The sequence below is a fragment of the Ochotona princeps genome, chromosome 17 (genome assembly GCF_030435755.1).
Source record: "Ochotona princeps isolate mOchPri1 chromosome 17, mOchPri1.hap1, whole genome shotgun sequence".
Classification (NCBI taxonomy): Eukaryota; Metazoa; Chordata; class Mammalia; order Lagomorpha; family Ochotonidae; genus Ochotona; species Ochotona princeps.
In genome coordinates this window covers 24,780,537-24,803,343 of record NC_080848.1, presented here as the reverse complement: position 1 = coordinate 24,803,343, position 22,807 = coordinate 24,780,537, and the positions used below count along the sequence as shown (strand labels likewise).

Here is a 22,807-nt window from a genome sequence, read left to right as displayed (position 1 = left end):
TGAAACTCAAGGGGCCGTCTGGTGTCCTGAAAGGAGGTGGGTCTTTAATATGAGAAGTTAGGTAGCAACCCTAACGTTGCTTTTAGCAAGCTTCCTAACCTTCAAGCTTTCAGCCAATTTGTGAAATGAGGCGCCCAGTGCTTATCTCAGGGAGTTCTTGGGAAGATTAATGAAACAGCTCCGGAAAGCACCCTTCTAGGTCCTGGCCCCTGGGGTTAAAGGGAAAGGAAACTAGCATTCAGCAGAAGAATCCCCCAGCATTCCACTACTGCACAGCTAGCAAAGTAAACACTCCCAACAGACTGGCCTTGAGCGTCTCCTGTAGCAGGGGTGTGGGCGGGAGGGGAGTGTATTTAAACGAAAAAAATGACAACAGCAAGACGAGCAAGATCACTCATCATCAACCTCCCTTCCAGCAAATCCTCTGCATTTAGGAGGTCTAGAGACAGGACCCTGCTTCAAGTTCCTTTTCTGGTTTTATGTGAAAGATACTTGGACAAAAAAAAAAAAATTGGGGGGGATAAGGTTAAAGGTCCCTGTGGAGAGCTCCTCCTGGGTTTTCACTGAATCCGAAGCGGACCACGGTCCAGAAATTTCGACTCCCTCCTAATCAAAGTCAAGGCGGAGGTTTTGAAACCTGCTCTGGAGACTCCGCTGGAAGTAATCCCTCCAAATGACAAAGGCACGTGCGCGGAAGGACGGAATGTCAGAACCAGAGCGAGAACTCGCTTCGCGCCTGCTGCTCTCTGCTTCACAATTACCTTAGGATCCCCGGCCCACCTCACCGCCCTCCGCGCGCCCCACCCCTTCCCACCGCTCCGCCCCTCCGCCCGGCGCTGCAGGAATGAATGGCAGCGTCCCGCCGCGCCGCTCCCGGCGCCGATTGGCAGCCCCGCGCGTGACGCGCCGGCGGCCGCGGGCGCACGCAGGCTGGCCAAGCGCGGAGCCGGGGGCGGAGTGGGGTGGAGCGGGGCTCCGGGGCGGGGCGCGGGGCCCGGGGGCGGAGGAGCGGGGAGGCGGGAGGCTCCGGGGCCGTTTAAGCGGCCTCCCTCCCTCCCGCCCCCAAGCCACCCGGTCTGGCCCCGGTCGTCTCGACCACCACCACCCTCCCCTCTTTACCCCACACCCGGCCTGGTCCACTCCGGCCTTGCGCAGTTGAGGGCTCTGCCTGGCACACAGGCGGCCTCCGGAGCAGCTGAAGCCCATGAGGGCCGCGCGCCCGGCCGCCGCTGCTGACGAGACGGAGCTCCCGGTCCCGGAGGAGGAGCGGAGGATCAATGCGGTTCAACAATCGATTCCAGCGGTGAGATGGATGGCGCGCGCTCCCCCCCCCCCTGCGCTCCGTGCCGGGAGCCCGTCCCCAGATCTCGCCACTTCGCGCGTGGGCCCTGGCTCCATCCCCCGCCTTGGCCCGGGACCAGCTCCTGGGGTGATTCCCCGCGCCGCTGTTCCCCTGCGATTCCCGTTCTTGGATGGCTGCAGCTCGTGCCTGACCTGGGTTCCCTGCTTCCCGATCTGCACTTCCACACTCGGTTCCCGGAGCATGTCCTCCTTCCTGGGGATCTCCCTGCTCATCGGCGTCACCCTCCTGCACCCTTTCCAGGCAGGACCCCAGCCAACCCTGAGGAGCCGGACTGCAGCCTCAGGGGTGTCCTCCCACTCACTGTAGCCTTGGCCTCCATCCCTGGATTCGCCGGGTGGGGTCTCTCCGGGCGCGAAGAACAAGGGTAGTTGTTGTGCTGTTGCGGAGGGTTTGGTTGTGTAGCTGAGGCGGGGAGGGGATTCTGGACTGTTCAGGTGCTTTGTGAAACCGGGAAACTGAGGCACGATGTGTCAGCTTAGCCTTGCCAGACATTGCGGAGGGAGGGGTGGTCCCTTGTGCGTCCTGGGGCTTAAAAGAGGCCCCGGGCCGGTGCTGTTTTTGTGCTTTGCCAGAGGGCTAGTGAGCCCTGGAGTGGTGAGACCTGCTGTTGAGGCGCCCTTGTTAGGAAACCAGGGGGAGGAAACCCGGAGGCGCCACCGGAAGACTAGTTCACTGGAGTGAGAGCTGGGGGTAACGCCGGACTCCAGGTACCTTGGTCTTACCCATCCCGGCCTCTGCCTTCAGGCTGTGTACCGAGGTGGTCAGGCTCCCTGCTTGTCAGGGGAAGCTCTGGCTTTTGTCATTTAAGTGGGTGAAAGTTCACCGCTCCAGTGTTTGCCTTAATTCTCCATCCCTTTGTTCCTGGGCCAGCCTTCCACTGGCCAGAGCTTCACCCACTTAGTACCACCTAGTGATTGGGGGCCTTGGAACGGATGGTGGCAGAGGGGTGTGGAATGCATAAAATCTTTTAAGGAGGTTATTGTTGAACTGTTAGGCACTGCCTTTTACTTTAAAGTGCACTTTTTTTCCCTTGCAATTTCTATTGTCTGCTACCTACTCCATCCATTATGCTTATATCATTCCATCCCTAGTCCCCAAAGGATTAGGGCCCAAAAATGCATGGGAAGACCGGAGGTGGGCTGCGCGTGACATCAGCTGGAAGGCGTGGGTTGAATTGTGCCTACTGCTGATCCGCTCAGGGGTTGAGGCCTTGGCGCTGGATCCCCCGTGGAAACTTCCCAGTAGGGCTTTTAGGGTCAAAAGGAACTCGGGGATCCTGGCTATAGAGCTTGATGGGCAGGAGGGAAGGCTGGAGGAGCCTCTGGAGAGGACCTGACCCAGGACGCGGGTACAGGCATTGTTCAGGCGTGAGCCCCGCAGCCTTGTGCGTGTGGTTGGTTTGATTTGGTTTTACTTCTCTGCTCATCTGGGCGCTTCCTGTTTTCAGAGAACCGTGACCACAGTCTGTGAAATTACCCCTTCCCTTCTCTATTTGAATAAGAGTTTGTGTTTCTTTCCAGTCTCTTTGAATTCTTCTCTAAAAAAAAAAAAAACCCTGTTCTATTTGCTACACAAGCACCAAAAGTGTTAAAATTGGACAACAACAAAAAACCCCCCAAACACTTTATTTAGGATCCTAGCTTTTTAGCCAATTGAATTATGTTCTTTTGATGGACCACTAATCTCGTAACCACTACTGCAATGTCATTTTGGGACTTGGTTGTACATGCTTAAAAAGTGGAGCCTTTTCCTTTTGGTGGGACACAGACTAAGTTTCTCAGGGACTGCCCAGCCCTGTACTCCGAGGATACTGAGTAGTTTCTTTCTTGATAACACTTAGTTCTGCCCTAATTTTGTTTAGATATTTGAGTGATACCATGGCTGCCCATTTCTGCATTGTAGGGTGTGTTAGAAAGACACATTTCTAAATGTGCATTTCAACTATTCTGACCCCTTTAAAGCTATGCCCATTCTAAGTTTTGCTGAGCATGTAACATAGCCTTACACAGGAACTAGAAGAGAGGAGGAGGGGTTATTTCAGGGGCATCTGGTTGCAGTAAGAACACTGTACTAGGTCTTACCTTTGTTGCTGTGTCTCCATGATAAGACATCCTGAACGTCTTGCTGCCTCATTCAGAACGGAAGCCTGGTGGTTACTGCATCTTTGCACTGCTGAACCTTGTAGAAGGGCTCCGGGGGGGAGGGGACGAACCGCCAGCCTAAGACTTTCACGTAGTCACGCGTCTGGGAAGCTTCCGGCTGTGAGAAATTCCACTGGGACCCAGAGCATGGTTCCTTTTTGTTGCCTTCTCTCTTTCAGACTTGGGTCTCCAGGACACCTAGACATCAACACCACAAACAAATAAAGGTGTCTGTTTCATACTTGGTCTAGAAGAGCAGATCGATTCAGGGAAAAGGAGTTTGCACACAGTCATACTACTAGGAAGGGTGGATTCAAGAGTTCCATTTTCTGTCTCCACCACCCATGCTATTAGGTCATCTCTCCATCTCTGTCCATATCACTACATCTTTGTGTACAGCATTTATATCATATCTTCTTCTTCTACCAAATTTTTCAACTGAAAATACTTTTTTTTCTCCACATTAGCCTATGACCATTAGCTTCATAATTTGAGTATGTGGAAATGCATCTTATTCTAAAGTATTGAGTCTTCCATGGATGCAGATATTTTTGCATGTTTGCAAAGCATTCAATCATAGGCATGAAGTTTTCTTAAATGTGCCTTCTTCCTTTCTTTAGTCGTCAGCAGTAGCACTAGACACCGTTCTGAACAAACACCACACTCAGCCCCAAAGCGGAGCTATTGTCAGGTATCATGCACAAGGTTCACTTAATGTGGCTCCATCAAATGATGCTGGGGGATGCTTTAACACTTATGGTGTAGGCCTTTGAGTTTTTATGAGATTCTGAGTTTGTCTAGCTATAAGACTGTCCATCTCTGTGACACAGAGAAAACCTCTGGATTCCCAGTAAAGCCAAAAGACTATGGGATATTTCCCCATTGAGACAAAGCCGTCAGCAGTAGCAAGACTATCTGTTCATTCACTCTGAAACTGTTAAGCTTAGGCAGTAAACTGGATGTTGTGCAATAGTGAATAAGACATTTGTGGAATTCACGTTATGGTACGAAATTAAAGAACAAGTTCTTTAAAATATGTGCTGAGTATAATGATGACTCCAGTTGTGTGGGAAGGACTAAAGTATTCCTTGTCATGGATGGCCTAGGAAATTTGAGCAGGCGATGACTGTAGCATGAGAAGCAAGCTGAACATTCTAGAGAAGAAAGTCCTTGGCAGAAGTAAACAGCCAGTATGCGGAGGTGACAAAACCTGTGTGTGTGTGCACACTCGTGCATGCTTTAATTTCAGTGAACATTTATTTAAATGGCAGAAAGAGAAATAACGAGATTCCATCCACTGGTTCATTCCCCCTATACCTGCAACACCCAGGGCTGGGCCAGGCCAAAGCCGGGAACTCAGAACTCAGTCTTGGGCTCCTCATGGGTAGCAGGGACCCAATTGTTTGGGCCACCACCTGCTCGCCCCTGGGTGTACATTAACAGGAAGCTGGAATCTGAAGTAGAGCTGGAACTCAAATCCAGACTCTCCAGTATGTTAACCACTGGAGCAAACTCCTGCTCTGTTGGGTAATGTTTAAGAAACAGAAAAGAGACGCTGTAGCTCAGGAGCAGAGTGAAATGGAGATAGCATTCTGAGGCCAGAAGAGTGGCGGTCGTCAGACCACACGGAGCATCCATGTTGCACTATTACTTCCAGAAGCCAGACAGGTTGTCAGTGCGGGGTGGAGTATGTGTGAGATTTTTATGGCTGCCATATAGAGACAAGTCTGTGGGGACAGGCAGTTAAGAGACTTTTGGCAGACTTGAGCTGTTGGGGTCTTATTCGGGGTGGAGCCGGAGCACTGTTAGAGGGGTGGGCTGATGTGGAATATGATTCGAACTTAGTGTTGACAGCACCTGCCCCTGGCGAGTGAGGAGCATCTGAAAAATCAAGCCTCATCTGTGGGATTTGGGGCTACCCCTCTGAGGTCCCCTGGTGAGTTGCAGATCCACTTTTAGAGGTTGCAGTGCTTGGGACTGAAGCTCAGGTGTGCTAAGGAGTTTCTCAGTGTCAATCTGCCGTTTGGAAAACTCTTTAGTTTTGAAATTGAGGGAGGGGGTTGCCACATAAGGGAACTGGGCTTTGGGGCAGGCAATGAAGTGTTGAAAGGCAAGAGATGAGTGAATTAACTCTGCTTACCTCATTCCTTTACTAACCGTGGTTCCGTTCCTAGAACCAAATCACTTCTCAGACCCTCTTACGTGCTGATGACTCCGCTTGGGCATTTGGTCACCCTGGAGGTGAATCTACCTTAAAGAGTTTTCCAGTAAAGGGACACACTTTTCCATACCACTTGAACCTTTCCATTCTCTCTGGGAGGAAGAGATTAGGCTCAGTGCTTGGGAGTTTATTTGCAGTTTATGTCTGCTTTTCCATTTAGGTCTGGAGTGATTTCTTGAAGAGGCTGTGAAGAAGGCTTGATTACCTCCTGGCAGGTCAGAGAGAAATGGGAAATTGTATTGTATGTACTTTCCCAGCAGAGCAGTTGTACTGTGTGTCCCACTGAACTCCAGAGAGTCAAGTGCTCCCAGGGTGGTTGTTCTTTCCTGTCCCTCTTCGCCCAGATCTTGGCTGGCTGTCAGCAGGGACTGCCTTCCATCGTCAGGAGGTATTGTTTTTGACCTCAGATTTTCCAGGTGGGCAGGAACAAAGCTGTCACCATCCTGGCCATCCTGGTTTACTTGCTTTGAGAAAATGTGGAAGTCTATCCCTGTTGCTGTGTAATGGCCTATTTTTAGATGAGGCTGCCAGAGCCATAAATTGCTATTTTAGTCTGCAGCCCGGTGGTGGGTAGACAAATCTGACATGCTGCGCCCCGCATGGAGCACTCTGTTTATTCTAGCCTCATCCATCTTGATGGCTTGCTTGTGACACTCTGAAATTCCTAATAGGTTATGCTACTTACAGGTCTGTTGTTAGGGATCAGGTGAATGATGTGACAGATTGCTCAGTGCTTGGGACACTTTGTTTTGAAAGCATCCTTCCCCAGAGGGTAATTATTTTCCTTCTCACTAATAAAGGCTGTTTAGCAGCACTCTTGTCCATAAGGAAATTAATAAAATTGCTTACTGGATTGTCAAGGGAAAGAAAGATGAGGTGGGAATTACTTACCTGTATGTGAGACTAGCTTGGTTAAATTCCGAAGCTGCTAGCTATTTCTTGTCAATAGTTATCAAACTTTCTGGTAGATTATACTCACTAAGGATGTGTTTCACTCACTGTCTGACCCATTGTACTGAGTGAAATGGCTTTAGTGTCCCAGATTCATCCCATTGTAGCTTGTCCACCTGGGATAACAGAGACTGACACGTTTTATTTTCTTTGACTAAAGGATAGTAGGGCTTTGTAAGCTCTGGAAGGTGGCATTGGTTCGTGAACCAGGTGCTGTTTAGAATAAATGTGGTTGTACATTTCAGCCAGTTTTTGGCAAAATTGTTCTTCCACTTGGTTTAGCCCACTACCAGTTTTCATCGTGTGAATGCGTAATGTATGAAGAGTCAGGATGCATTAATGTCCCTCCCCCAGAAAGCCGCCCTAGCAGAAGGATCACCGATTGCGTCTAGCCAGTTGAGATCTTGCAGACTGGGAGCAGAGAAGTGCCGCCTGCCCTCTTAAACCTGACTTCATCTACCCCACTGTTCCTCTGCATCTGCTTCCCCACTCTTTTATCCTGACAGCTGTTTTTTCTCCTCCTGAGCACAGGCAAACCCAGAGTCCCTCGAGAACTATGGTGTAGATGCTGGTTAAGTTGGGGGGGCAGTCCTTACTCGGCCACCGAATTACAAAAGTGCTATGGTTTCGCTAGGTCCTGTGATACACTTTTCACCTACTGTTGATTGTCACAAGTTGCCCCAAGGGAAATACGAAAAATGGGCATGTGCCTATATGTGTAATAGGTTCTGTGTATATATGAATTTAATACTTGAGTATCAAGTACTGGTCATGGGTTTGAATTTTGAAGTAAACTCTTTTAGTTAAGGGAGAATGAAAGCAAAAATCTACCTTCTGTTTTAGGTGGCCTAAAGGTAGCCAGGCATCATCGAAGCTTTTGGTGTTGGAACAAGCAGTACAGTATAGGGAAACCAGTTGAATAGGCGTTGAATAGGCCTTAAAGTTGTGGTCTGAAAGGTTTACAGATCTGCAAATATAGCTTTATAATTTTTGAGAGACAAAAATGTAGTGTATATCATTTCATTTAAGAAAATCTCTTTTTGTTTTTACGATTTGGTTGTCCCTTTTTTGTTGTTTTTAGGTATAGGGGTTGCCAGATGCAAGACTGGGGTATGGTTTCTGTTTGCTTTTGGATGGTAGAGGGTTTTCCTGTTGAATAAACTGAAAGAATAATCTAATAAACTGAGTCATTTGCTCTAGAATCACGGCTATTGGTCCAGTTACAGCTGTTCTGTACCTTACACTTTATTCCTGTAACTAGGTTTTTCCACCAATAACCACTTTATTTAGAATAGATGAGATAATCATTGGCAGATTTTCCCTGTTGTTCTGATGTCTTCTGGTTTCAACAGGTACATGAACCATCGAGCCCCAGCCAATGGCCGCTACAAACCAACATGTTATGAACATGCTGCTAACTGCTACACACATGCAGTGAGTATGAATTTTACACTATGACTACCCTTCCCAGGGAGCATTAGTGGAAGGAAGGGATAATTGTCTCCAGGAACCTCAACATTATTGGTTGGATTTACCCATCTGGTGACTTTGTCTATCCACATATTGGTGCTGGGAAAGGTCATCAGGGACTGTGTGAACCTGGGGAACAGTTGGAGTGTTCTGACCTACCGTCAGCTCTTTTCTGGAATTCTCTTTTCCATGAAGAAAAATATTAAGATCCCCAGGTGAGGATAACAAGAAACCTGTTTATGAAAAGTGTGGTTTCTGGAATGAATGAAGTGAATCACTCTTTCAGGATAGTCAGCTGGATTCATTTCATCAGGTAAATTTAGTTTGTTGAAGAAGATAATTTTTTTTTCCACCAAGTGATCCTCTGAAATGGGGAGCCCCATGCTCCTGCTCCTATGGTGGCCACTGCTTCTCATTACAGTACTGTTCCATATTGTTGAAGAAAAGATGGATGTGATTCCCAAACCCTTAGCTTTTTTCTTCTTCAGGAAAGCAAACCATGCTTATTCATTTAAAAAAATCTTGTGAGATGCTTAAAAATGTGTAAGAAAAATGAAACTATCCAAATAAACGTAACACTTTGGTATATACACATTCACAAACATATTTTCATCATTTATTCATCTTTCATCATTTTCCTATTAATGTCCTATAATTGACATTTTTTTATGTCCCTATAAATTTGGGTTGGATACTCAGCTACCCAACTTATCTTTAGGAATGACATTTGTTTAGAATGGGTCTTTTCTGACTGTCACAATTAAGGGATATGTATACAAATTGAAGTTAAGGAAAAATTAAGAACAGTTAAGAAGAGAAAATGTAGTTTTTAAAATCATAATGCAGATTTCTGGATTTCAGAGACCTGTGAAATTTCCAAAACCAATAAAATATTTCTGTTGTCATTATTTCATTAAAAAGAGGACAGTTGAATGTGAAAAAAGTAGAAAAGACGTGATCTCAAAAAACGTTCAAGTAAAATAAATTATTTTAAGCTAAATAAAATTTTTTTTAGTAAAATCTTACTTTTTTGCCATGATTACTGCTGTTTTTCTCTGAGCCAGTGAAAACTCCATCTGAAAATTCATGCCAGTGTCATGCAGGAAATTTAATGTTCTGTTGCAAGAGGGCAAAACCAGGTGTTAGAAACAAAAAAGAAAGATAAGGAAATTGCAACGGTTTGTATTTGTTGCCAAGAATGCTTATTCTGATATTTAATGTAGTAGTTTATTTCTTGTGGGAATGTCTTTTTATAAGATGTTTCCTAGTTTTAGTTATTTTCTTATAACTAGACACTTGACATTCATGTCAATATGAGAGACAGTATGGAAAGCACAATTCCCTGTCACAATCCAGTCGCTTTTAACATGTTTTGAATAGGAAGGTCCTGGGTGTGGATCACTGTTACTTATTTCAAAGGTGCTGCTGCAAATGAAATGGCCCAAACCCTCACCCTGTAAACAGCTGTAAACAGCTTTCACATTAAGCGGCTGAACACACAGGACATTTGACTCGAACAATGCATTTTTTGTGTTTGGTATTATATGCATCACAATTCCTATTGATTTGGTTCATTCAGTTACCTTGGCCGAAATAATTGGAATTTCAGTAGCTCATGGGGCAGTCAGAACCTCCTGGGAAAGACTGGCGTTGGAGTAGCTGAAGTGCCTTCTCTAAATCAGATCAAATTGGGATAAAGAACATCTGTTTTGCAACAGTTGAGTAATGTTGCCTCCTTGTCTGGCTGTTCGTATCCCATTGGTTGGCGCAGTTCCTGGGCTCTGAAGCGTGGTACCTGGTCTCAATGCAGCAGCTAATGGCTGCTTTGGCTGTCAGTATCCAAGGCAGACAGGTGTGTGTGTGTGTGTGTGTGTGTGTGTAGTCTTTTTCAAAATTATTTTTTTAAATTGTTCCTAGTAAACTTCTGTACTTCTAGCAAATGTTTCAATCCCTTCACAGCTAGGGTCTTTATTTCTCTTTTCCTTTCCTCAGTTCCTCATTGTTCCGGCCATCGTGGGCAGTGCCCTCCTGCATCGGCTGTCGGACGACTGCTGGGAAAAGATAACCGCATGGATTTACGGCATGGGCCTCTGCGCCCTCTTCATTGTTTCTACAGTATTTCACATTGTGTCATGGAAAAAGAGCCACCTAAGGTGCAGAGCTTGGCTTGCTGTTTCAACCAGAGTCTGTGTGTGTGTGTGTGTGTGCACGCAATGTTATAGTCAGGAACACAAAGAGTAGACGTGTTCCTGCCTTGTAGGCTAATGCTATCCAAAAAGTAAGACATCTGCTTTGGACCAGGACTGAGTTTGGGAGCCCCAGCTAGCCCCCTCTTTGCTAAGTAACCACAAATATTAGCTGACAGCTTGAAACCTGAAGAGCTCTTTTCCAGTGATATCAAGTACTCTGTAAAGCTATTTTAAACAGCAGCAGTTGTCCCTGAACTTTGAGTTGGCATTTGAGCTTTGAGTTCTAGTCCTACTGTTAAACTCGGGCAAGTCAACTCATGCAGTCTCACTTTCATTTCTAAAATGAGAATAATTAATGCTTCACGCACAGGGTTACTGTGATAGGTGAATGAGATAATCTAAATGAGAATGATCTGAAAATTACATAAGAGGGGCAGGTATCTAGACTAGCAGATAAGACGAGTGCCTTCTCTACTGGAGTGCTTGAATTCTGTTCCCTGGTATAGCTCCTGACCAGCTCTGTGCTAATGAACACTCGGGGGGCGGCGGGAGGAGGCAGTGGGAATGGCTCAGGTATTTGGGTGTCTGTCTCCCCTTTAAGGGACCTGGATTGCATTTCTGACTCCCAGTTTTGGCCCTGCTAGATTCAGCTGTTGTAAGCATTTTGGGAGTGAACCAGCACACACTCTCTAATAGATTAGTAGATTAAAAAGAAGATCATTACAGAAGACTTGGACGTCTCTGTGTTGTAAGGGGGATGCAATCCACCTTGATTTTATGGTTTTGTGAAGTTACACCTTCAGAATGAAGCCCTGTGTGTATTATGCAAAGTAAGTTCACATCGTTTGTTCTCGTTACCTGTTAGGCATTTCCAAATATACTATAGCCCTTGGCCTCCAAAGAAGACATGAAAATCACTCTAAGGGAAGGGTTAATTTGGGAGACAGCAACGTGAGCTGCAGGACACCGTGTAGACAGAACAGGCTGCTTGTGAAATCGATTCTGCAACAATTTCATAGATTAAACCCAAAGGGGCAGTGTTTATTTTTAAAAGGGGAGGATTTAGAGCAGACTGAGTGATTTAAATGAATAATTGAATATACCTTTTGACTTGACAGACTGTAAACAAACTTCAAAACTATTCAAGTGATCTAATATTAAAAGGACATCTTCATTTAGGAGTGGGAGTGGGATCTACGAGGTGGTTTCTTGGTTCCTTGACATGTTGCTTTGCAGAATTTCTGAGCTACAAAGATCCTGAGAGAACACCTCTCTAAACCACTTTTCTCTTTGGGAACCTGACGCTCAGCCTGACTTGGCTGAGTGAGTGAGAAAAGCAGAAGGGACCATCCTTGGAGCTCTGACCCCCAGCCTCGTGTGGTTGACATACTTTTTCCAGGATTGCACAGCTGTTTGTATTCTGCTCCTTCTTCCTATAAGATCACAGTACCCTGGGCTCAACATGAAACCACAGCACTGAATCGCCAGGGTGCCCTTGGACACACTCAGAAGAGCCACTCAGGTCCCAGGGCTGCTCCCTAAGACACTGCTGCCCAGAGGCCAGCCCAGAGGCAGAGCACTTTATTATCTTCTGGCACAGTCCTGTGCTGTGGTTGCCTCAGCCGACTTGGCTTTGACATCTCGATTTCAGAATCAATAGAGTTGTAGATGCCTACTTTGGCGTTCAACTATCTCCCTGCCAAGGGCTACAGAGGAAGGTAAAATTGCAATTGGGCTCTTGAACCTGGAAATGGTGCTGCTGTAAGCCTAAGCCATATGTAGGTTTTTGCTCTACATTAAACTTTTAAAATATTCAGATAAAACCTTAATTTAAGTAAAGGGCAGAAGGGCATTTGCATCTGTTGAGTATGGGTTAGGTGTTACGATGTGCTAGTTACCGTTCTAAATATGTGACATGCCTTATCACATCTAATGCTCACACATACTGGGTAGGAGAGATGTTTCCGCTTGCCTGGGAGGAAGGTGAGAGTCAGAGGTGGGTGAGAGATCTTGAATAAATTCTAGCTCTGTCTGTCGGCTCTAACAGCATGCCACAGTCTAGAAAGCAGAATTAGAAAGGCCCCGAACCTTGGTAGAGATGTCACTCAAGGGGCTTAACAGAAAATATGCCTCCCATTCTAACACTTCTAGTCCTTCTAAAGAACATCTTCTGGACTTCTTGGACTCTTATTTCCTAAGTTCCTCAGGGGAGTCTAAATGCTGTCAAATTTGAAAAGTGTTAATCTAGTGTTTGTGACTTTACCCCTCAACTTCTGTTGTGACAAGGGATAACATGTAGCTTTTGACTAGCAGACTAAAATCATTCTCTCACAAGTGCATTTTTCACTCATTAATTCATACAAGCCCTCATCAGTCTCTTGCCATCAGTACTTCTAGCACCCCCTGGCCTACTCATGTTTTCTAGGGACACTTAAAATTAGGAGTCAAGATAGTGCTGTGAGTTTGCACATTTTTCTCTTAGATGTTACCTTTGTTTTGAAATGATACAATAAAATTGGGCTACTAGGGTGATGTCTATGGGGTGATGGTCTTGATATATGTGTATGTACTTTTTCATTTTCAAATCAGGGTACTGTCTACGGCCATACCACCCTGAACGCGCCTGATCTCGTCTAATCAGGGTACCATACTATGTCTTTGAATATTTATGATTTTTTCCCCCCTTGCTATACAATATTTGTATTTCGAAATCTTGTTTCATTTATTTGTTTTGAAAAGCAAGAGGGCTTCCATCTGCTGGTAACACTCCCTAAATTCCTACAGTGGCTGGGGCTAGTCCAGGCAAAAATCTGGAATCAGGGACCTGATACTGGTCTTCCCCCTGGGTGACAGGAGCTATGTGAACCATCACTGGTGTGTCTCAAGCAGTACATTGGGATCAGCAGTGGAGCTGGAACTAACTCGGGCACTCCACTGTGTGGTGCAGGCATGCAACCAGCATCTTACACAGTACCCCAAATCCCTGCTCCTGTTTGTAAGTCACCTCACTGGGCGTATTCTGTGTAATCCATTTTCTGAACAGACCTCAGTGAGCAACATCTTTGCAACTTCCTGACTTTTCAGGTTGGGGAAGAGAAAGCTCCTTGGCATTCGGGACGGCTCTCTTGCCGCAAGTGCAGCTTTCTTTGCTTTTGCCATTGCTGTTCCTAGCTTCTTGACTGACTTTAATACCACCTGCTGTCTTAGGGACTCATGGACGTGAAGTAGAAACCTCTGAAGACATTCTATAGAGACAAGAAAATGTGACTTACCTTGTGATAGGCACGAGAGGGTGGTAGTCTGCCCTGAAGGAGTTTCATTCTTGTTAGATAGGATCTAAAGGAAATGAAAAACATCAGAAAACACAGATTTTTGTGTGTTTAACCACTTTACATTTTTACAGAGAAGCTGTGCTCCTGTGTGTCATGATTGGTAAGAATATATTGTGGCTTGCAAAGTAAAATAGAAATGTTTTATGTGTAGACTCATATATATATTTATTTTATTAAAAGCTGTGTGACTTTGAAGGCCAAGGTGTAAATGCCCCGAGAAACCAGGATAAGGATGGGAGCGACGCCCTACTTGCAGTCTGAGTTCTTCTGCGTTCTGTGTCTTACCCATTGTTTGTCTGTCCCTCCTCCTACCAGGACAGTGGAGCACTGCTTCCACATGTGTGACAGAATGGTCATCTATTTCTTCATTGCTGCTTCTTATGCTCCATGGTAAGCTACAGTCTTTGTGTTTTTAACAGGAAGTCCTCATTCCTGCTGTCCCAGCCCTCATCCCTCATGGGTATGCCTTCCCCTCTGCACTCAAGATGCACACACGTGCATTTTGTGTTTGCAGTACGGTTTCCTGGAGTCAGATCTGCAGGGGTGAATTCAGCTGCGGTGCTGCGTAGCACTGGACTGTTCCACAGGAAGTGCTGTGAACTTTTGGGTTGATGATGTGCTCACTTCTGAAATATGTGACCTTTGTCCTCCATATACCGTGGTTGCTGTTCACAGTGCTTTGAATTGAGTTGTTCATGTGGAAATGCTGTAAAGACTGCAGGAGAAAAGCAAGCCTACTTTCAAAATACTTATTATTCTTTCAGTTTTCTTGATCTTACTGCCCCTTTGGTACAGGTTAAAACTTTGTTTTTAAACCCATTACCAAAGAGATTGGCTTTCCTCTCTTAAGACATGGTCCAATTCCAAATACTCAAACTCATGTTCAGTCATTGACAACTGTAGCCATGAGAAATGGTAGGGCTCTAGATTTCTATCAACATAGCTTAGGTCACTCAAAAGAAATATAATTATCTGTTAGAGTAACAAGTGTTCTCTCTCCCCAACACCTCTTACTAAATTAGAGGTCTGCTTCCTATCAGAGCAAGAATTCTTGGACTTTTGTGAAATACACCTCATTTTAAAAGAAGGAAATAAGTGAGAAAATGTTGTGATGTGAGCTGAGGTGTCCACTAGCAGAGCAGGTGGTTTGCTCACATGTTGTCTTAGACCTGCACTTAGTGCCTTTCACTTTCGCTGCAACTAATTTGGCAGCGGCAGCATTTTTTTTTCTCATTTATAGTTCATGATACTAAGTGTCAGTGAATTTTTAGCGTTGTAAAATTCAGACATTACAGCAGTTCATTTTAAAATTCTTTACACATATATTTTAAGTGACGTGTAGTGATGGTATATTTTATGGGGTATAGTGTGACATTTCTGTAGTGTATCCAACATGTTAGAATCACTTTAGACGAATTGGCATATTCAGAACCTCAGACGTTGATCATTTCTTGGTGGTAGGTCTCCTTACTGGATGTTTGGAAACACAGTTGGTTGTGGTCAGGCTATAGTTACCCACTGTGCTTTGGACAGGAGACGTTTCCTTCTATCCAATTGCAAACTTGTACCCCCTGGTAGCCAGCCTCTCTCCAGCCCTTCCTGAATTCCAACAGAATGTCTTTCGTAATATATGATGGGAAAATTCTCGTGTTCTCTTTTGGCAGAGTTGAAAATGGAGACACGTGGTCTCTTTTGCGGCATATCTGCTGTGTGTTCATGATCTCAGTTCAGCCCTCTAAGCTTTGTAAGCAGTTTCCTCCCAAATGCATGGTCAGAAACATAAAGGCAAACAGCTTGGTAGCTTCATCTGCCTAACTGGGATTAGGGCAGCGTAGGTGTGCTGGGACTCACTTCTACATGTCTGCTATTAGCTGCTTCTATTTTGAAAACCACTGTAGAATTCTAACTGAGAGGTGGAATGACAGTTTTCTCTCTGATTAATCGTACCCAGATGGCTGAGATGTCTCCGTGGGGTGTGGAGTGCCTGTTCTTCCTGCTTACGCCAAGACTCCGTTGTTAGGGACTGAGACACAGGTTCGAGACTCGGCTTTGATTGATCGCTTCCGTTCTTTGCTGTCGTGTGTACATTTTTAGGTTAAACCTGCGGGAACTCGGACCACTGGCATCTCACATGCGTTGGTTTATCTGGCTCATGGCAGCTGGAGGAACAATTTATGTATTCCTCTACCATGAAAAGTAAGAGAGTAATTTACATTTATGACTTTTTAAATGAACTGCTTCCTTTTTATCTTGCTTTGGATATCATTTTATATTTGTTCTTCAAAAATTCTAGAAACTCGTAAGTAGAATCTACATTATTTTCAATATGTTAGCTCTTCAGAACCATTTGGTATTCATGGTTAGTGGACAGACTGCTGCCAGAAGGTAGAAATGGCACAGGTGTGGTGTGAGAGGGTTAAGGGACGACACGGCCAGTCGTTTTCAAGCCGGCAGGACCTCAGTTCTCATCCTGAGGCTCTTTAGCCGTATCCTCTGGGAGTCACATTCATCACAGGGGAAAAATAATCCTTTTTCCAGGTTTCTGTGAAAATTTGAGGATAATAGGTATTAAGTGCCCAGCACAACTTTTCCCTCATGAAGAACCTAGAATGTGTTTCAAACAGGCTCTTCTGGGGGGAGGGGGGGAGGAACTTATCAGAAAGTATTGAAATTGTTTTTTAGAAGAAAGTGTCAATTTTCATTAAATTCTGATCTTACACTCCACTTACAAGATCTTATTGACCGTAACTGGCAATATTATACTTAACTGTTTGTAGTGCCATGAAGCATGTGCAAATTTAACAGGAACAGTTTGCCTTTTGGACTCAAAGTCCTAATTTACATCCTTGGAAATAATAGGAAGTAAAGTAAGACAGTTCTTATTGCAAGCTCGCTGGTGTAAACCAAAACCATAAAACCATGCTTTCTCTGAGAGGATTACTTTGCAGTAGGCTTTGATGATACAACGTGAAGAATAAGGTATGAGTCATGCTTAGCCATTAATTTGGTAGACTGCACAAATCAAATCATGGCAGGTACACTGGTCCAGACCCTGCAGATCCAAACTTAATTAAAATTTGGTCCCTGCCTTTGAGGAAGAAATACAAGTTGGATTTTATTATATTGTGTTGTTTAGTAATTTCCATATATCCTGTGGTCTGGCATGGTAAGCCTAACAGACTGGAGTCTGTATTGATGCAGAATACAGTCAAATGGAAATGCATGCCTTTTCCGCCACGCTGCTATTCCTTTGCACTGAACAAGTAGGCCCCTAGCTACAACCCCATTTTTCTTCATAATTTCACTTTCTTGTAGTTCTGAGCTGGATTGGTAACGGAGGAAAACACTCTAGGGCAATGCTAGGTGGATGGGATTCCAACTCGCTACTGTTGGCAGAAAACATTTCTAAGTTTGCTGCCTTTTCAGTTCTGAAAGAAATGTTCTTTCATTATCACTCAACTGTGTTGTGTCACAAAGAGGCCTAATTCTTGTACTCATAAGTGAAATTTATTGGAATAGTAAAGCTTTTACAATTAAAAAAATTATTCTTTTTAAGGAGAAAAAAAGAGGAAAATCTGCTATGTAAATGGTAGTAAAATTAGCTACATTTCCTTTGTAGGTACAAGTTGGTTGAACTCTTTTTCTATCTCACAATGGGATTTTCTCCAGCCTTGGTGGTGACATCAATGGTAAGAAATAACTTCATATTTCTCATTTTTTTAATTGAGACTCTTACTGTTGTTATGGTTGTGATTTTTCTTTCTGCAGTTGTGACTTATCGATTAACTAGAAAGGAAAAAAATCTGTTCATACACATGGACAATACTGTGTATTGTCAGGAATAGCTGTGTGTTTGGGATGGTTTTCCTTCTACACTATTCTTCTATGTGGAGCTGTTTCTTCTGGGTGACTTTTAGATTTTTCTTCCTCCCTCATCCCTCTCCCGAAGAGGTGCGTAGCTATATGGAGGTGTGAGATTTTGATTGGATTACTTAACTTCTCAACCCTAAATCCATGCAATAGTCACATTACAAAGTTTCTTACAATGAAGAAAATAAAAACAATCAACTTGCAAAATCTCCAAAATTAGACCTTAGTCATTTGTTTCAGCCTTCTATTAAATGGGTTTTGTTTGTTTGCTAGACTTATTTTTATTGGAAAGGCAGATTTACAGAGTGAAGGAGATACGGAGAGAAAGATCTTCCATCCGCTAGTTCACTCTCCAAGTGGCTGCAGTGGCCAGAGCTGAACTGATCTGGTGTCAAGAACCAGGAGCTCTTTCCTGGTCTCTCAAGTCAGTGTAGGATCCCAAGGCTCTGGGCCGTTCTCCACTGCTTTCCCAGGTCACAGGCAGGGAGCTGAATGGGAAGCAGAGCAGCTGGGACATGAAATGGGAACCTGGCATGTGCAAGCCAAGGATTTAGCCACTGAGCCATTATGCCAGACTTTCAAATATTTTTAAAATACTTTCATTCTTAATTTGTTTCAAGTCTTCAAGTCATAGTATTTCTCTGCCCAAGGAAAGTAGTTTATTTTACTTTGCTTGAAAATATCATTGGGGAACTTTCCTGGATAGAAATATTTTATTATCTTGGTAGGCATTTCTGTGTGTATTAAATCCCCTTTTGATTGAATTACTGTTGTGAGATCTGTGGGAATCTATAGTTTTGAACCAAAACCAAATCACAACCTGGTGATTCCCCACCAGTTGGTTACTCAGGCCATTATGTTATGTTCTCCAACACCATTATATTTACATTTTCTGGGCTATAGCCACTAAATTAAGGAGGTCCTCATGTGTTTATTTGGAATTCTGTTTCTAGCCTGCAGTGGTCAGAACCACTGTATCTGTGATTTCCTTCTCAAGAGCATAGGCCCGTGGTGAGAACATAATTGCCCTACACTTAGTTCTCAACCTTGGTCACTAACATATCTGAAAAAAGGGTTTAAATATTAAAATGTAGCTCTATTTCTTAGGAGTATCTAAGTATGTTAGATATTTGTGCTGGCTTTCAGTACCATCACATATACATATAATGTCATTGAAGAAGGTAATGTGGAATGATGGAAGTGGGGAGGCAAAATGACTGAATGAGACTGAAATGAGAAAATGACAGAAATGAGAAAATTGGCCATTAGGACCATATTATTAGAGGGCAAATCAGGACACCCAAAGCAATATAAGCAAGGTCTATGCAGATCGGTTACTAATTAGAGTAGAATTTTAAGTAGATTTCCTCAGGGTATCTTAAGAGCAGGTTTATCCAGTATTTTATTAGCCTAAATCCTTAATTGGTATTTCCATAAGTGGCACAAAGGCAGGTGACTAATGTTTGTGATATCCAAGCAGGCTGTTTCCCATACTGCCCTCATAGAACTTAGAATCAAGCAGGTAAATACCATTTAGATTAAATAAGAAGGTATCATGGAGTTTTTAAATGCCTTTAGTTGGGTGAAATTTCAGACTGTTACGGGAAAATGTAACAGAAATACCAGGAGAACTGATGTTTGTGTTGATTCAAAAAGATAAATAAGAGCCAGGAGGTAGGAGTGGTTAGACAAATGTTAAAGGTAGAGACTACAGCATGAAGGAAACCCAGGGGGGCGGGGAATATTGTCTTCTTTGACAAGTTGAAAACAGTTCATGGTCTGGAATACAGAATGTTTGTGTCTGAGGATGGACACATGTCTAGAGGGGTTGGTGTGCAAGTGGCACAGGTCTGGTGGTCAAGTTGGAAAACTAAACACCATCTAGTGTGAGTGAAGACCCAAAGCTTTGGTTCCGGTTGGAATCATGACTAGAATCAAACTTACTGTTGATTGGGACCGGACTTACTCTTATGCTATTAAAAAAAAAGCAACTTTTTTCCCCTTAGCATTGAACGCAGACAATACAGGACTGTGATCCTTGAGGGAAAAGAAAACCCCAAACATGAGCTTCCAGGTTACCTCACTGTTTCCCTGGGGGCACTTTCCAAGCAGGAGTAACAGGCAGTGGGTCCCACCAGGCAGCAGTCTGAGTGGAGGCAACAGAAATGGCCATTTTAGGCTACTGACCACTGCACTTTGTGGGTTTGGCTACTGTACAGGAAGATGTCCAGGGGTAGGCTTCAGAAAGCTGCAACGGGTTTCCTTGTGTCTGCCAAATAAAATACTGAATTTCTTCAAGGCTAAAACTCTTACAGCTCCTGCCCTGGAATAACTGAAGGTGCTGGGGTAAATGGAGATTCTAGAAAGTTCCCAGTGCCGAGTGACAGTGGAGTAGAGCTACACAAAACCTGGAATGATCTTCACAGAGCCTGAAACTTGGAGAGCACAACTGTGATTCTCCAGTAGAAAAATTTGTACCAGAACAAAAGTCAACCATCTCTAAAGGGAGACAACAAAACCTGCATTCCCTGACAACATGGCATTCCTCATCTGGTTTACCAAATAGACAAGAAGCAGGACAGTAACACCTGCCTAAGGAAGAACAGGTCAGCTGACATAAGTCCAAAGATGACAGAGATGTTGAAATTTCATCTGCAAGGACTTTACAGCATAATGAGTAAACAGGCGTGGAATCTCAAAAATAAATAAATAAGAGGCTGTTGAAAGACATAAGTCAATTGGATATTAAATTTGTGGGGTTTGACAATAGGCTGGATACTGTAAAGGTTAGTGACCTTGAAGCTAGATAGATAGAAGCATGGGAGAATAGAAAAAGTCATTCAAAAATGATCAGAGCCTTAGTAACGTATCGGACAATATCAAGTGGTCTGGTGAAGTGTAATGGAAAGAATAGTTGAAACTTTTCCAAAATTTGATGAAAATATCAGCCCACAGATGGTCAGAGTGACGCTTGAACAAGCTAAACACACACAACTACAGCTAGGCAAATTATTGTTAAATTGTGAAAAAACAGAGGTGAAGGAAACATCCTTAAAATCAACCAGAGATTAAAGGAGAATGATCAATGATATTGCATCCGAGTCAGTGGACATGAAAGTGCAGTGTCTTGGCATATTTTGAGACTCCTGTCCACGGCCAGCAGAGGCTCACTCTACTGGTCAGCATCACGACTCTGCTGGCAACAGGAGTGCTGGAAATGGTAAGTTCGTGAGTGAACGCAAAAAATTTTCCTTCAAATTTTTTTCAAACGATAAAGTGGGAGATTGACACATTATGCAGAAAATAAGTGTAGGACAACAGGATTGAGGTGGGGAAACAGAAGCGTATGGTTAGAAGGGTTATAACCTTGTACAAGGGGGTATACTAATAATATATTGTAGTATGTTAAGGATACATAATCCATAGAGCAACTGCCACCAACAAAATATAAATGTTATTGCAAAACAGTGGAATTAAGATAAAATGCAATACCAGAGGGACTCGACTGACCTGAAAAGAAGGCGAGAAAAGAGGGAAAAGGCAGCATAGACGAAAGCAAATAGAAAGCCTGCAGGGAGCTTAAACACAACCGAACCAGTAATGTATAATATGATAATATTATGTATTATTATAATAATATAATAAGTGAGAATGGACTGAACACTCTCATTAGAAGGCAGACATTTTCAGTCTGGATTTGAAGACTTAGCTGTATGTGTTAAATAAAATACACTTTGAAAACACAGGAAAAAAATTTAAAACTATGGCAGAAAATGCCATGGAAACACTAATCGTAAATGGCTAAAATGGCTATGTTAGTACCAGGTGAGGTCAGTATCAGTTCAAGCCATAGTGCCAGAGATTACAAGGGCCATTTCGTAATGACGAAAGGGTCATTTCTAAGAAAGAAGCAATCCTACGTGCTTAATCTATAGGGGATCTTCAGAGTACTGGGAGTAAAATCTAAGCAGGACTAAAACAGAAGAAAAATGCAATTATAATTGGGGATTTTAATATTCCTCTTCTAGTAATTGAACAGATTGAACATACAGACAAAAAAAGTAATAAGGGTGGCAGATTTGAACAATCCCATCAGCAATTTAACCATCTGGCATTTTAGAAGTCTCCCCGCAGACACTTCAGTGCACAGATTCTTTTGATCAGAATAGATGATATGTTATTGGGCCATGAAATAATCCTCGGTGAATCTCAGAGAATTGAAATGCAGTGTGCAATAAGCAGTATGCAAAATCCTAAATACTTGAAAATTAACCACTACACTTCTTAAAAAAAAATCCCTCATGGGTCACTGAACAGATTATGTACGAAATAGAAAATATTTTGAACTGCATCATAATGAAAATATAGCGTAAGCGACTCTGGGATGTACCTTAAGAACTATAGGGAGAAAATGCTTAGACACTGAGTAAAGCAGGGACCCTCTATCATGTGGCTAGGTCTCAGCCCTTCATTTGAAGGCTAAGGAGAAAGACTAAGGGCCCTGTAGGAAAGTTTTCTCTCTCTAGGCTGTGTTCTGACTGAAGCTACAGCTTCAATTCTTCCCTGATCGTCTGGACTACCAGCCCGCCCTGTGGGATTCAGTCTGGCCCATCCGCATAATTGCATGAGCCAGTTCTTCAATAAGTTATCATATGTACTCTGGCAGTTCTGTTTCTCTGGAGAACACTAGTGCTATTAGAAATGTAGAAAGCTTTAAAATCTTGAAAGGCAGAGTCTCAAGAAGAAACCAGTGATATATATGGATATCAAAGAAATAAGTCCAGGGCCAGGGTTGTGGTGCATCCCATGTTGGAGTGCTGGGTCCAGCTCCCTGCTATTGTACCTGGGAAGGCAGGGATGATGGTCTACATACGTGGGCCTCTTGTCACCCATGTGCAAGTCCAGGATGGAGTCTCTAGCTCCTATCTTCGGCTTGGCCCCAGCCCTGGCTGTTGCATCCTTTAGGGAGTGAACCAATAGATTCCCCCCGCCCCGACACACACATAAATATATGTGTGTATGTATGTAAACAAATGTATGTGTATATACACACATGTATATATGCATACAATATAGATAAAACATGTTGCATATGTTGTATACATATATATACATGTATATTTGTTGCTTTGCCTTTCAAACAAGTAAATCTTTTTTAAAAAGAAATCAAATCCACATCAAAAGCCTTACAACAAAGAACTGAGTTCTGATAGTTTCACTGATAGAGCCTACCTTAGATTTACAGTAGGAATAATTTTTTTAAAGATTTA

General features: G+C 43.6%; 1 protein-coding gene across 4 annotated transcripts in view; it reads left to right on the top strand.

Moving 5' to 3' along the window:
- The first annotated feature begins 1,101 nt into the window (after positions 1–1,101).
- The window catches only part of MMD (monocyte to macrophage differentiation associated), a 76,626-nt gene continuing 54,920 nt past the window's right edge, over positions 1,102–22,807 (top strand). For 3 of the 4 annotated variants that reach the window (XR_009246941.1, XM_058676058.1, XM_058676057.1), the window contains exons 1-6: positions 1,102–1,303; positions 8,029–8,110; positions 10,139–10,299; positions 13,983–14,057; positions 15,762–15,863; positions 17,287–17,356. Coding sequence is in view for 3 of the 4 variants with exons in the window: in XM_058676058.1 (XP_058532041.1) it covers positions 1,278–1,303; positions 8,029–8,110; positions 10,139–10,299; positions 13,983–14,057; positions 15,762–15,863; positions 17,287–17,356 (516 nt within the window). In the remaining variant the exon portion in view is untranslated. The remainder of the gene's footprint in view (positions 1,304–8,028; positions 8,111–10,138; positions 10,300–13,982; positions 14,058–15,761; positions 15,864–17,286; positions 17,357–22,807) is intronic. The other variant, XM_004591005.3, reaches the window with a different exon arrangement.